At 39.4% G+C, this 12,895-nt stretch overlaps 1 protein-coding gene across 1 annotated transcript in view; it reads left to right on the top strand.

The window, feature by feature from the left end:
* FRAS1 (Fraser extracellular matrix complex subunit 1) overlaps positions 1 to 12,895 on the top strand; it is a 524,357-nt gene that overhangs the window by 287,450 nt on the left and 224,012 nt on the right. The window contains exon 19 of the mRNA XM_064285669.1: positions 9,335 to 9,475. Within this exon, the coding sequence (XP_064141739.1) occupies positions 9,335 to 9,475 (141 nt within the window). The remainder of the gene's footprint in view (positions 1 to 9,334; positions 9,476 to 12,895) is intronic.

The following is a 12,895-nucleotide window of genomic DNA, read 5'->3' as shown; positions in this document are numbered from 1 at the left end:
ATGCATGTATATGTATATAGGAGTGTAAGAAACTATGTTAAGAGATTAAAAGTGGTTATATCAAGATGGAAGGGTTATAGGTAGAGTTGCCAGATATAAAATTCAGGACACCCAGTTAAATTTGAATTTCAGATAAACAGCAAATATTTTAATATATTCCAAGCAATGTTTGGGGCATACTTATACTAAAAAATATTCATTTCTTGTGTGCTAAATATTTTTATTTATGAAATCCTCTATTTGTTATATCTGGCAAACTGAGTAATGTTTTTCTCCCCTTCTGTTTTCCTTAACTGTATTTTCTAAAGTTTCTGTAATGCAGATCATGAATTCAATGAGGAAAAATTAAAAATTGGGATTTTTAATAAAATGACTTTAGATAGGAAGAAGTAACCGGTGCTTAAGTGATATGCTTATCCTTCTTTAACTAGAGGACAAATATTCTGAAGCTTTGTTTACTCAGAGTGTGGTTGTGGACTCACCTGGAGCATGTTGTAATTCAGAAGCTCAGCCCCCACCCCACACCTACTACACTAAATCTGCATCTTAACAAGGTTCTCAGGAGATTTTTATGAGACTTTCTGCCCTAGAGAGACTTCAACTAAAAGTTAAGTCTTCAAGACAGTTCAAGATTTAAAAAAAAAAAAAAAAATCCTTCAGCAAGTTTAGGAGACTCTGAGACCCTGTTGAGTAAGTTGACCTGATACTAGGAGCATCAGTGGGAGAGACCTCCAGGAGAAGAAGAGCTCTTGCCCTTTGTCCTGTCTGTCTAGCCCTGGGCTGCCATGCATAGCCATACCGGCTGGCACTAACTGACTCCCGGGGGCACAAGTCACATAAATTTCTGTGAGAAACATGCCCCTGGAGTCATGCAGCATAATGGCCCCTGCCTAGCTCTACCTTGGAGACCTAATCTAGACTTAGTGTAATCACAGAGGCATGGGAAACTAGAGGGAGAAAGACAGATGAAAAAGTAAGGGAGGTTTTTTTTTTATGTTGTTTTTATTAATTTGTTATAATTTGTTTTATGTGGTTAGGGCAAGGTAAAGAGTGGTTTTTTTTTTTTTTTAAGAAACTTGATTCTGTCAGCACTGGTGAACAATCAGCATAGATTCTTTCAATTCCCACACAGTTCAACAAGAGGGTTCGAGATATGATTTTGAGGATATTATAAGTTTTATTTCTACTACACAGTGGATTTTATTTACATATCTTGTAATTTATTGTCTCAGAAGAGACACTGTATTTAAAAAGAAAAATGCTTTGGAAATAAAAATCCTGGGCCCCAGAAACTGCTTTTTCATGATAGAGTAGTCAGAAAGCTTTGTTCAGGTTAATATTGGGAAATTTTAATAACGAAATTTCTCCAGGCCTTTTAATTTTTAGTCTTGAAGATAGTTTTGCCTCCTCAGGCTGGATCTTACTACATAGGGCAGCATTGCATAAAATAGATACAGCTTTAGTGTCTTTTTTTTTTTTTTTAAATAAGAAATCCATCAGTTATTTTGGTGAACTAATTAACTTGTTCAAGGTGAATGTGAAGAACTTAAGTATATTGTGGATATTTTTATCTATTTAGTGGTTGCTAAGACAAAAAATTTTTTTTTTTTTTTAAGACTCACCAAAGGCCTCAAGGCAACGAGTTAATTAAAGAAATAAATGGGCAGGAATCTGCCTGTACAGCTTAAGAGTATGTTACCAATTATGAAATTGGGATTCCCTTGCATTAATTGAATAAAACACATGGAATCTATATTAGGCAACACTCTTTAATGTAGTTCCTAGAGTGCTGACAAGCTATACAAATACATGCCTTCTGGTAATGTTCAGTTTTCTTCACTTTCCCCTTCTTGCTTTTATAGCATGGGTGTGCCAAGCTTTGAGGATAGAAAGATGAAAAAGATATAGGCCATGCCTTAAGGAATGCCTGATTAAGTAGGGGACTCTGACATCTGAACAAGTAATTAAAAGAGCATGGCAACTGCTGTAATGGTAATAGGTGCAAGGCACAGAAATAGCAAAACAAAGGAGGCTGACTCTGTCTTGGAGAGAAGTTAGTGAGGAAAGATTTGCAGAGGGAAAACTTTCCATGATCAGGCTCTTGAAGGATTAATGGTAGTTCACCAGGTAAAGAAGGTGGGAAGGGCATTCTGGGCTGAGGAAAGAGAATGTGTAATGGCTTGGTGTATCTGGAGAAGTACAACGTGTTTGCTATTCTTGCAATATAGAGCATAAAGAGGAGAGTTGTGGGAAATGATACTGCAGAGATAGGGGATATATTGTGTGAAATGCTTTACGAGCTATGCTAAGGAATTTAGAGGAGTGAGCTATGCTAAGGAATTTAGAGGAGTCCCTGGGTGGTGCAAACAGTTTAGAGCTTGGTTACTAACTGAAAGGTAATGCTTCAGAAAAAAAGCCTGGCAATCTACTTCCAAAAGATCACAGCAGTTGAAAACCGTGTGGAACATAGTTCTCTGACATGCATGGGGACACCATGAGTTGGAATCAACTCCATGGTAAGGAGTTTAGAATTTACCCTATTGCTATTAGGGAACCAATGAAAGATTTTAAGTAGGGGAATAATTTGGTCAATTTGCATTTTGTAGAGGTCTATTTGATGGTTGTGTGGCAGGTCGATGGTGGGAAACAGAGTGGGGCAGATTAAGAAGCTGTCACACTAATCCACATCATGCACGATGTTGAAGTCCTAGATATCCCCAGTGGTGGTAGTGGGGATGGAGAAGTTGAGATGGATTTGACAGAGATTAGGAAACAACAATCAAGAGAAATTGGTGATTAATTAGATTGTGGGGGTGATGGAAAGGTAAGAATATAGGATGACTCCAAGGTTTCCAGGATAAGTGACTTGAATGGTGGAGCTACCAAGTGAGATGGCGAATACAATGGAAAGACCAGCTTGGGGAGAGTAGGATATGGGCTTGGAGGTGGATAGTGAGTTTAGTTTTGGACACAAGGAATGTGACGTTATAACTTATGTCCAGTGGATATGGGCTGAGCTGGGAGTTGATAATGAGTAGTGTTTTAGAAATGTGTAGCATGAGATATTTATGAAGCACCAGATAGAGAGATCCCCTAGGCTGTTAGATTTGTCATTGGAACTCAGCACAGCTGTACTCATAAATCTGGGACTCAGCGTGGAAGTCATCATTAAAGCCACAGATAAACTTGCTCAAGAGTGAAAAGAGAAAGGGTAGAGGGAGGAATTTGGGGAAGCACCAATACTTATGAGGGAGGCAGAGAAGGAGCTTGAAACAAAAGAGAGAATAACTAGGGGAGTGTGAAGCCAGTGTTTCTACCCATCCATCCACCCACCCTTACATCCAATCACCCGTTCACTTAGCAGAAATTCATTTATTGAGTTCTTTTGACATGTCAGGGGCAGGATAAGTACTGTTGGAACCACAGACATGAAAAAGATGTGGTTTCTGCTATTGAAGAGTTCCCAATCTGGGGTGGTGGTGGTTAAATCATGTTTATTTAAAAAAGATGAAAAAGAAGAAGGGTAGGGAGGAAGGAGTGAAAGAATAAGAGGAGGGTATCCATTTTGTTTGACTTTGCTCATATCATTTTTTCTGTCTGGGTGGTGCAAATGGTTAACACGCCTGGCTGCTAATCGAAAGATTGAAAGGGCAAGTCCACCAAGAAGCATCTTGAAAGAAAGGCCTGGTGATGTACTTCTGAAAAATCATCCACTGAGAATCTTATGGAACGCAGTTCTACTTTGACAGACATGGGGTCGCCATTAGTCTAATCAACTTGACTACAACTGGTTTTCATTGGTTATCACAGTACACCTGTTGTGTGGTCTAGAGGATTTTGATATCTACATTATAATTTGAGAGAAGCCTGTCTGAAAAATTGTTTTTGACATGAAAAGCCAGGAAATTTTAATTGATATGAAAGTAGGGTTGTTGTACCACTTTTTTGTATCATTAAAACAAATAGGGAGAAAATAGGTATGCAAATATGTGTACAGGCATGTTCACTGCGCTATTATTCATAATAGTGTAAAGGTGGAAACAGCCCAAATATCTACCCACAGATGAATGGATAAACGAACTGTGGTATATACATACAATGGGGTATTAGTCAGCCGTAAAGAGAAATGAAGTTCTGGTACATACTACAACATGGATGAACCTTGAAAACATTATGCTAAGTGAAAAAAAGCCAGACACAGAAGGTCACGTATTGTATGATTCCACACAATAGGTAAATCCATAGAGACAGAACGAAAACTGGCGTTCAGGTTGTTCCGGTTCAGGTGTTCAGATTATGATTGCCAGGTGCTGGAGGGAGGGGAGAATGGAAAGTAGCTTGTAATGGGGATGGGATTTCCCTTTGGACTGATTAAAAGGTGAATATACCAAATGTCATTGAATTGTTCACATTAAAAATGGCTAATTTTTGTTAGGTGAATTTCACCTTAATAAAACAAAGAGAAGTTGTTGTATTCGTTGTTTGAAATTTAAATAGAGAAGTAGAACGAACAAAATTTGGTATGTTTTAATTGCTTTAAGTACAGTTTTTTACTGGAATCAGGTTAGCTGGGCTTTACAGCCATCTAAGGACAAATTTAGTGCTGACACTTTTAGTACTTAAGCGGCTTAGTTAGTTATGCTTTTTCAAAAATATACTTAGCCATCAACTGGAAAGGGACTCTCTAAAAATGTAATATTACGTAGAGGAATTATTCATAGAACTTCTTTAAAATCTCTTCCATTTATGCCCTGTAATGGAGTTAGTCTTCCTTGAAGGACCTTAGGCTTCAGATCAGAACTTCTTCCATGAAATCAACTTCCATAGAACGATCACGACTCATAAAAGTCACTGAAACAGTGTAGACATTTCCAAAAGCAGCAAAGAATTGTTTCATGAGATTTTTTAAGACATGCAAATTTAAATGCCTGCACTTACAGAAACAGCGTTATAAAGAAGAAGACACTTCGAGAGGATGGTCACCCAGCATATCCATTCCCTCTGTGCCACATAGTAGCTATGAGCTCAGTATCACTTTGGTTCTTAAACATTTCCAATAAAGGCAGTTCTGAAGTCTGCCATGGTGATGCTCAGTGGGGCTGATTTTTAAATCTGGTGGATGCCTAAGTGAATGGTAGAGCAGCTGCATCTTCAGCAATGGGAGTTTCTCCCAGAATTCTTGGCCCACCAACTTTCCAAGCTGTGTATCCTCTTTGCCTTCCTTTCTTATATAATTCAGTAATAACTTTTATTCACATTGAGTCGGGCCATCACACTGACTTTGTGACCAAGTAGAATAAAATAAAATGTTATATACTTATAATGTACTAATTCATCTTTCCCCAGTTTTCAAATCCACAATGATACACATCGATTTCCTATTTAACGGAGAGGTATAACAGAAAGAGGTAGGAATTTTAACAATCTTATAAAGTCTAATAAAAGCCTTTTTATATTCACAGATATGTTTAAGTATCTAGAAAATATTGTGTTGCTTCAAGTTGCTTTCCCAAATCATCCTGGAAAGCTTTGTGGTGACAATATAATTGGACTGTTTCTTGAAATTTTGCCACCTGACTTTCCATCATTATACGCAGTTTCATTTTATGTTAAAAAATGTTTTAAATAATGGGTTTTGTGTATACCCCACTGTTATAATAATATTTTCTTAAATATCAGTGTACTTACTCCATTTTTTTAATTGGACTTTAGATGAAGTTTTATAGAACAGACTAGTTTCTCATTAAACAGTTAGTACATGTAGTTTTATGACATTAACAACCCCATGACATGACAACATTCTGTCTTCTCAACCTTGGGTTCCCTGTTGCCAGCTTTCCTGTGCCCTGTTGCCTTCTAGTCCTTGCCCCTGGGTTGGTGTGCCCCTTTAGTCTCCTTTTGTTTTATGGGCCTGTTCAATCTTTGGCTGAAGGGTGAACCTCAGGAGTGACTTCATTACTGAGCTGAAAGGATGTCCGAGGGCCATACTCTAAGGGTTTCTCCAGTCTCTGTTAGGCCTGCAAATCTGATCTTTGTTTTTGAGTTAGAATTTTATTTTACATTTTTCTCTAGCTCTGTCCAGGACCCTCTATTATGATCCCTGTCAGAGCAGTCAGTGGTGGTAGCCAGGCACCATCTGGTTGTGCCGGACTCAGTCTAGTGGAGGCCATGGTAGATGTGGTCCATTAGTCCTTTGGACTAATCTTTCCCTTGTATCTTTAGTTTCCTTCATTCTTCCTTGCTCTCGAAGGGGCAGGACCAGTGGAGTTTCCTTGTTGGCCGCTCACAGGCTTTTAAGACCCCAGACACTACTCACCAAAGTAGGATGTAGAATATTTTCTTATAAACTATGTTATGCCAATGAGCTAGGTGTTCCCGACAGCCCTCAGCCCAGCAATTCCATCCTTCAGGGAGTTTGGATATGTCTATGGAGCTTCCATGACCTTGCCTTGTATAAGCTGTGCTTGCTTCCCCAGTATTGTGTACTGTCTTTCCCTTCACCAAAGTTACCACTTATCTGTTGTCAATTTAGTGTTTTTCCATCCCCAACACTCCCCTATCTTGTAACCATCAAAGATTGTTTCTTTTTGTGTGTAAATTTTTTCACGAGTTTTTATAGTAGTGGTCTCATACAACATTTGTCCTTTTGTGATTGACTTATCTCACTCAGTATAATGCCCTCCAGATTTATCCATGTTATGAGATGCTTCACAGATTCATCGTTGCTCTTTATCATTGCATAATACTCCATTGTGTGTATTTACCATAGTTTGTTTATCCATTAATCTGTTGATAGGCATCTAGGTTGTTTCCATCTTTTTGCTATTATGAACAATGATGCAATGAACGTGGGTGTGCATATGTCTATTCGTGTGACAACTCTTATTTCTCTAGGATATATTCCAGGAGTGAGATTGCTGGATCATATGGTATTTCTATTTCAAACTTTCTAAGGAAGTGCCATATCATTTTCTAAAATGGTTGTATCATTTTACATTCCCAAGCAAAGGATAAGAGTTCCCATCTTCCTGCAGCCTCTCCAATATTTGTTATTTCCTGTTTTTTTGATTTGTGCCAGTAATGCCGGGATGAGATGGTATTTCATTGTAGTCTTGATTTGCATTTCCCTAATGGCTAGTGACTCATATAGGGCCTCTATGAGTTGGAATTGACTCGACAGCACTGGGTTTGGTTTTTCGGTTTTTAATGGCTAGTGATCATGAACATTTCCCCAGGTGTATCATTTTGTTTTTTAAGAAGAAATATATTTTCAGTGATTTCTGAAAATTATTGTTATTAGGTGCCATCGAGTTGACTCTGACTCATAGTGACCTCGCATATAACAGAATGAAATACTGCCAGGTCCTGTGCCATCCTCACAATCATTGCTATGTTTGAGCCTGTTGTTGCAGCTACTGTGTCAATCCATCTCATCAAGGGTCTCCCTCATTTTTTGCTTAACCTCTACCAAGTTGCTGCCTTTCTCCAGCAATTGGTCCCTCCTGACGACATGTCCGAAGTAAGTAAGATGAAGTCTTGGCCATCCTTGCTTCTAAGGAGCTGTACTTCCTCTAAGACACTTTGGTTCATTCTTCTGGCAGTCCATGATATATTGAATATTCTTGGCCAAGAATTCTGAAAATACTTGGGAAAAAAAATCCCTAACTGTGACTTATGTTAAGAGAGCTGTTAACAAGTTAATCTTTAAAAAGAGAGAAAGGAAAAAAAAATTAATTAAAAATATGGGGCTCTAGGTTCTGTTTTACATATAGTAACAAATACCCTTGAATAGATACGAATTTCTGCAAAGCTCTACAGTGTATTAGGGATGATAATGAAAATATTTACTAACCAGTGAGGGGAAGACACTGCCCAATCAGAATGGGCACTGGCCTCAGCTCAGCAGCAGTCTGGAGGCCTCCTGCGCAGGTATTAATGCTTTCCCATCTGGGTTATGGGTACAGCAGGAATGAGGGCTATGTGGGGCTAAGGCTGCAGGGAAGCAACAGAGAGCTTAGTTAGGGTAGGCAGCCATATACCAACCTATATGGAAGTAGTTTATTACTTTAATAACCAGTAGTGCGAGACTAGGACACCCTAGCTGAGTATCTTCCCCACCTGCACTGACGGTTGTATGTTACATTTTTGTGGGGGGAGTTCACTGAAATGGAGACTTCAGTGGTGTAAAAATCACATCCAGTTCTTCCAACCCTGCTGGCCTGTAAATCTTTGGGGCTTTTAATAGGGAAGGTAGAAGAGGCAAAGAAGAGACTCAGAGGTGTGTCCCTGCAGTCAGATGGATCTTGTCCATTGGGCAGAAGTTGGTCTGAAGAGCACAGGGTCATCCATGTGGTTAAGAAACATGTCTTTGTTTTACTCAACATTGTATCACCAGCCCCTTGACTAGCTTGAATCTCAATAAAAATTTAATGAACAAATGATTGGAGGTAAATGGCTGGCCATTTTCAGAAAATAACACAAATATTCCTTTTATCTTTACAGGTCTGATATAAGCAAGCAGAGATGTTTCTGTCTCTTTGCTTCCACTATTATACCTGTGGGTACTTCTAACGTTGCACTTAGTGTTAATAATTACAACTAAGATTTATTAAGCGCTGACTGTGGTGTCCAGCAGCATTGTAAGAACTTTACATACATCAGCCCAATTAGTGTCCACAACACTGCATGCAGTATGTGCTGTTTATGTCCTCATTTTATAAAGGAGGAAGAAGGAGCCTTGAGAAACACTAATTTAGTCAAGGTCGTGTAGAACTGCATTGAGACATTCTTCTTGTCAGTGCTGCACCCTGTCTCCCTTTCACTATATTCCATTGTCTGTTGTTGTAACTAGATTGAGCAGCTCAAGATGGTGGCTAATTCTTTTCGTCTGTGTATGCCCAAGATTCATCACAGAGTAGGCACCATATAGACCTTTGTAGAATCATAAGTGAAGCTTCCACTGCCTTTTGTCTTTAAGCTGCCTGATAAGATCCCATGACCTCTGTGTGATGGTCAAGGAGCTATTTTATGGCTTCCTGATCTTTATTTGACATTCTCTGAGAATGGAAGATTGGGAAGCAAGAAATACATGAGTCTTCAAATGGTTATTTCTGTTTTGTGGCATTTGCACCTTATTTAACCTGTGTTCTGAAAATGCTCACTTTACAGGAGACGGCCTTTACAAAAAGAAGTATGTGAGATGTGTGCCCTCTCCTTAGGAGAACCAAGCCCAGAACTTATTTCAACACAGGAATGCTGAAGTGAGAGACAGAACTACAGCACTTGTCATGTGGCAGCTTTCCTGATTGTCTCCTCTGCTTTATCTTTCTCCCAGCCTGTCACCAATCCTGCTTTGGATGTGCAGGGAAGAGCCCGCATAACTGCACATCCTGCCAGCCTCCTCGTGTGCTGTTGGATGGGCAGTGCCTGTCCCAGTGCCCAGACGGATACTTTAACCAGGAAGACAGCTGTAAAGGTAAGTATATAACATGCTGGGCATGTTCCCTATGCCCATGCTTTGTCTTCACAGTTCAGCCAGATACTGTGATTAGAAACTTGTCGTATTAGGGAGCTGGGGTGGGGCTGTAAAGTCTTGTCTTGAGCTTGCAGGAGTAAAGGTATAGAGTAAGGACAGTAAGTAAATTTCTTTTACTTTTTTTTTGTGCTTTAGATGAAGGTTTACAGAGTGAATTAGTTTCTCATTAAACAGTACACATATTTTTTTGGTGATGTTGCCAACCCTGCGATGTGTCAACACTCTCCACTTCTGGACCTTGGATTCCCCATTTCCATTCATCCAGCTTTCTTGTCCCCTCCTGCCTTCTCGTCCTTGCCCTGGGGCTGGTGTGCCATTTAGTCTCATAGACACATGTGTTGTTTGTTTTATGGGCCTGTCTAATCTTTGGCTGAACCTCAGGAGTTACTTCATTACTGAGCTGAAAGGGTGTCCAGGGGCCATATTCTCAGGGTTTCTCCAATTTCTGTCAGGCCAGTAAGTCTGGTCTTTTTTTGTGTGTGTGTGAGTTAGAATTTTGTTCTACATTTTTTCCAGCTCTGTCTGGGACCATCTATTATGATCCCTGTCAGAGCAGTCACTGGTGGTAGCTGGGCACCATCTAGTTGTGCTGGACTCAGCCTGGTGGAGGCAGTGGTACCTGTGGTCCATTAGTCCTTTGGACTGATCTTTCCCCTCTGTCTTTGGTTTTCTTCATTCTCGCTTGCTCCAGATGGGCTGGGACCAGTGGAGTATCTGAGATGGCTGCTCACAAGCTTTTAAGACCCCAGACACTACTCACCAAAGTAGGATGCAGAACATTTTCTTTATAAGCTATGTTATGCCAATTAACCTAGATGTTCCTTCAAAGAGAACAAGTAAATTCTATTCCCCCAATAAGGAAGCATGAATGAAGTGAAAAATTTGAATAGCTTTACCTTTAAGATGGTGATATTTGAGTGATAAAATATTTTCTCATGAGAACTCTGACCTGGGTTTTCTCTTACCTGGGAGACCATGATCTGAATAGATAACTCCCCTCAGGGAGTAAATGATCACTTTTATGTCCTATCAGAACTAGAACTCAGTTTAGCATAACTGTTTGTTGCTGTGGTTGTTTTAAAATTTTAAAAATTCATGTTTCTGATTTATTTCTCCTAAACATTAAGTTATAAACAATTTCTGATGTCATGGAAAATTATATATATCTGTGTATATACGTGTGTGTGCATATATGTATATAATTATATATATATATAGTATGAGTATATATAAATATATACACACCCATATATATTTTTGTGGCTGTATACTATTCCATTTCGTTTCACATAAAAAGATGGAGGAAAGATTTGAAATTTGAGGATTGAGACAGTCAAGGACACTAGGGAGATCTTTTACTTTGTCATTGAGGTGCTACTCTGGTCTTCTGTTCTTGCACAACAAGCCATCCAAAATTAGTGGCTTAAAACAACAATTTATTATTATCTTTCATTTTTTTTTATAGTTTTGGGGGTTGTTGGGCTCAGCTGGGCAGCTCTCTCGGAGTACTGTAGGTGGATTTTTCATTGACATGTCTGGCACCTCGGTTGGTTAGGCATCTCTCAATCTATGAGACCTCTTCTTGTGGCTAGTTGAGCTTCCTCACAGCATGACAGTCACAGGTAGTAAGGCTTATTGTATGTCAGCTGGCTTCTTCCAGAACGAGTATTCCAAGAGTCCTAAACAGAACCTGTAATTCTTCTTAGGACCTAACTTTAGAAGTCACACTTTCACTTCTGCTATACTTTGTTGGTCAAAGTAGGACAGCCTAGATCTGAGGTGGTGGAGGAATAGCTTATACATACAGTGGGGGAAGTAACTGATGGTGGTCATCTAGAAGACAAGCTACCACAGATGCTGATGTCTTTGCATATGTTAAGGTATTTGGCATTGACTCTGTGCAGTTCACAGCCCCATTTCCCTTGGCTAGAGCAGAATAGAGCAAGAGGAGGGAGAATTATTTCCTTCCTTGACATGTTACTGCAATATGTTTTTAAGAGCACCTTTATATTTCAGTGACAGAGATCCTTGAAATTATTAGTTGAGATTAGTGCAAGATTTTGTTGGAATTGACAGAATACTAAAATTAAAACACCTTATTGTAGCACTGTGTTTTCTTGTGTACACAGGGAGGGAAAAAAAAAAACAGCACGTTCTATCAAGATTATTATTTCTAAAAATAGACCGTTGAGGCCAGCTTATAAGAAAAAGCTTATTGTCATGAATTTATCTTACTTGGAGGACCTGGGATCAGAAAACATGCAATTATTTGTCAAATTCCTCTAGCTTTTTCCTCCAAAGAGGAAATTTAGTGTGAGCACAAATTTAGGCAATTGAAGATCAATAGTATTCTTCTTCTGGAATTTTCTTACTTTTTTCAAGTACCCTTTTAATCTCTCTAGGTCCCTGGTGGGCTAGTTTGCCTTTAAACTCTCTGTCAAGCTCTCTGGGGAGTCTTCTCATTTTCTTTGTCATTAGGGTTGCCTTTGAAAGCTGTTTCTATCATTAGGTGCTTTCATCCTAGCCCATTTTGTTTTCAAGTATGTAAAATTATTTGGAGGAGTAATGTCTGAGTATCTGTAACTCCTCTGTTCCCTTCTCCATCTACTTGAAGCCAGCAGATAAAATGGTACCATGAGCGGAAGGGTACCCAGGTCGCTGGAAGTATTCTGGCAGGGAGAAAAAACTGGGTGGTAGAAATTTTTGAGAACCCTAGTATCTTTTGGACGGGTGTTTCATAGTTAAGAGCCTCAGGAATGTAGAATGAGGTGATCGTTAGTGCTATCCTTCTAATCAGTAATTTATTTTTTTACTTGCTTTTTTTTGGCAACTCTTTATCTTCTACTGGCCTCTTGCCAGAAGAAGTGAGAGGCTGTTGACTTTACTTGAAATCTGTGTCTTTGCTTTCCACCAGGTATGTGCCAGAAGGGAATTCTTTGTCATCAGTTCCAACAACCTCTACCCAGCTCCAGTCCCTTGCCTCCCCTCCTCTTGGGAGCAGACACAGTCAGACTTCCTCATCCGTGGCAGAGAAATCCTTCAGTCTCCTTCCATGCTCTTGCCCCAGTTGCCTGCCTTGGCAGCAGGAACACAGCTGTAGCTGCAACCGTCTTTTATTCCTTGCCATCCTTACCTCTAGTGCCTACACCTTAAAGTGACTCACCTGTGTTTTTAAATGTAGTACCTCTTGTTTATTTGGTGGTTTTTCTAGGGAAAACATAGGTTTGACATAATTTCATTTAAGAAGTTGAACTTCAGACCCAGCCCATAATGAGCCCCAGAAAGAGACTTTTTCTGTTCTTCATATTTTGATTAAGTATTACTACTAAAACAGGCATCAGGTTGTGGACTGAAGGAAGA

The sequence above is a fragment of the Loxodonta africana genome, chromosome 5, assembly GCF_030014295.1.
Source record: "Loxodonta africana isolate mLoxAfr1 chromosome 5, mLoxAfr1.hap2, whole genome shotgun sequence".
Taxonomy (NCBI): Eukaryota; Metazoa; Chordata; class Mammalia; order Proboscidea; family Elephantidae; genus Loxodonta; species Loxodonta africana.
The sequence above is the reverse complement of the archived record's forward strand: the minus strand, read 5'-3'. Positions and strand labels throughout refer to the sequence as shown.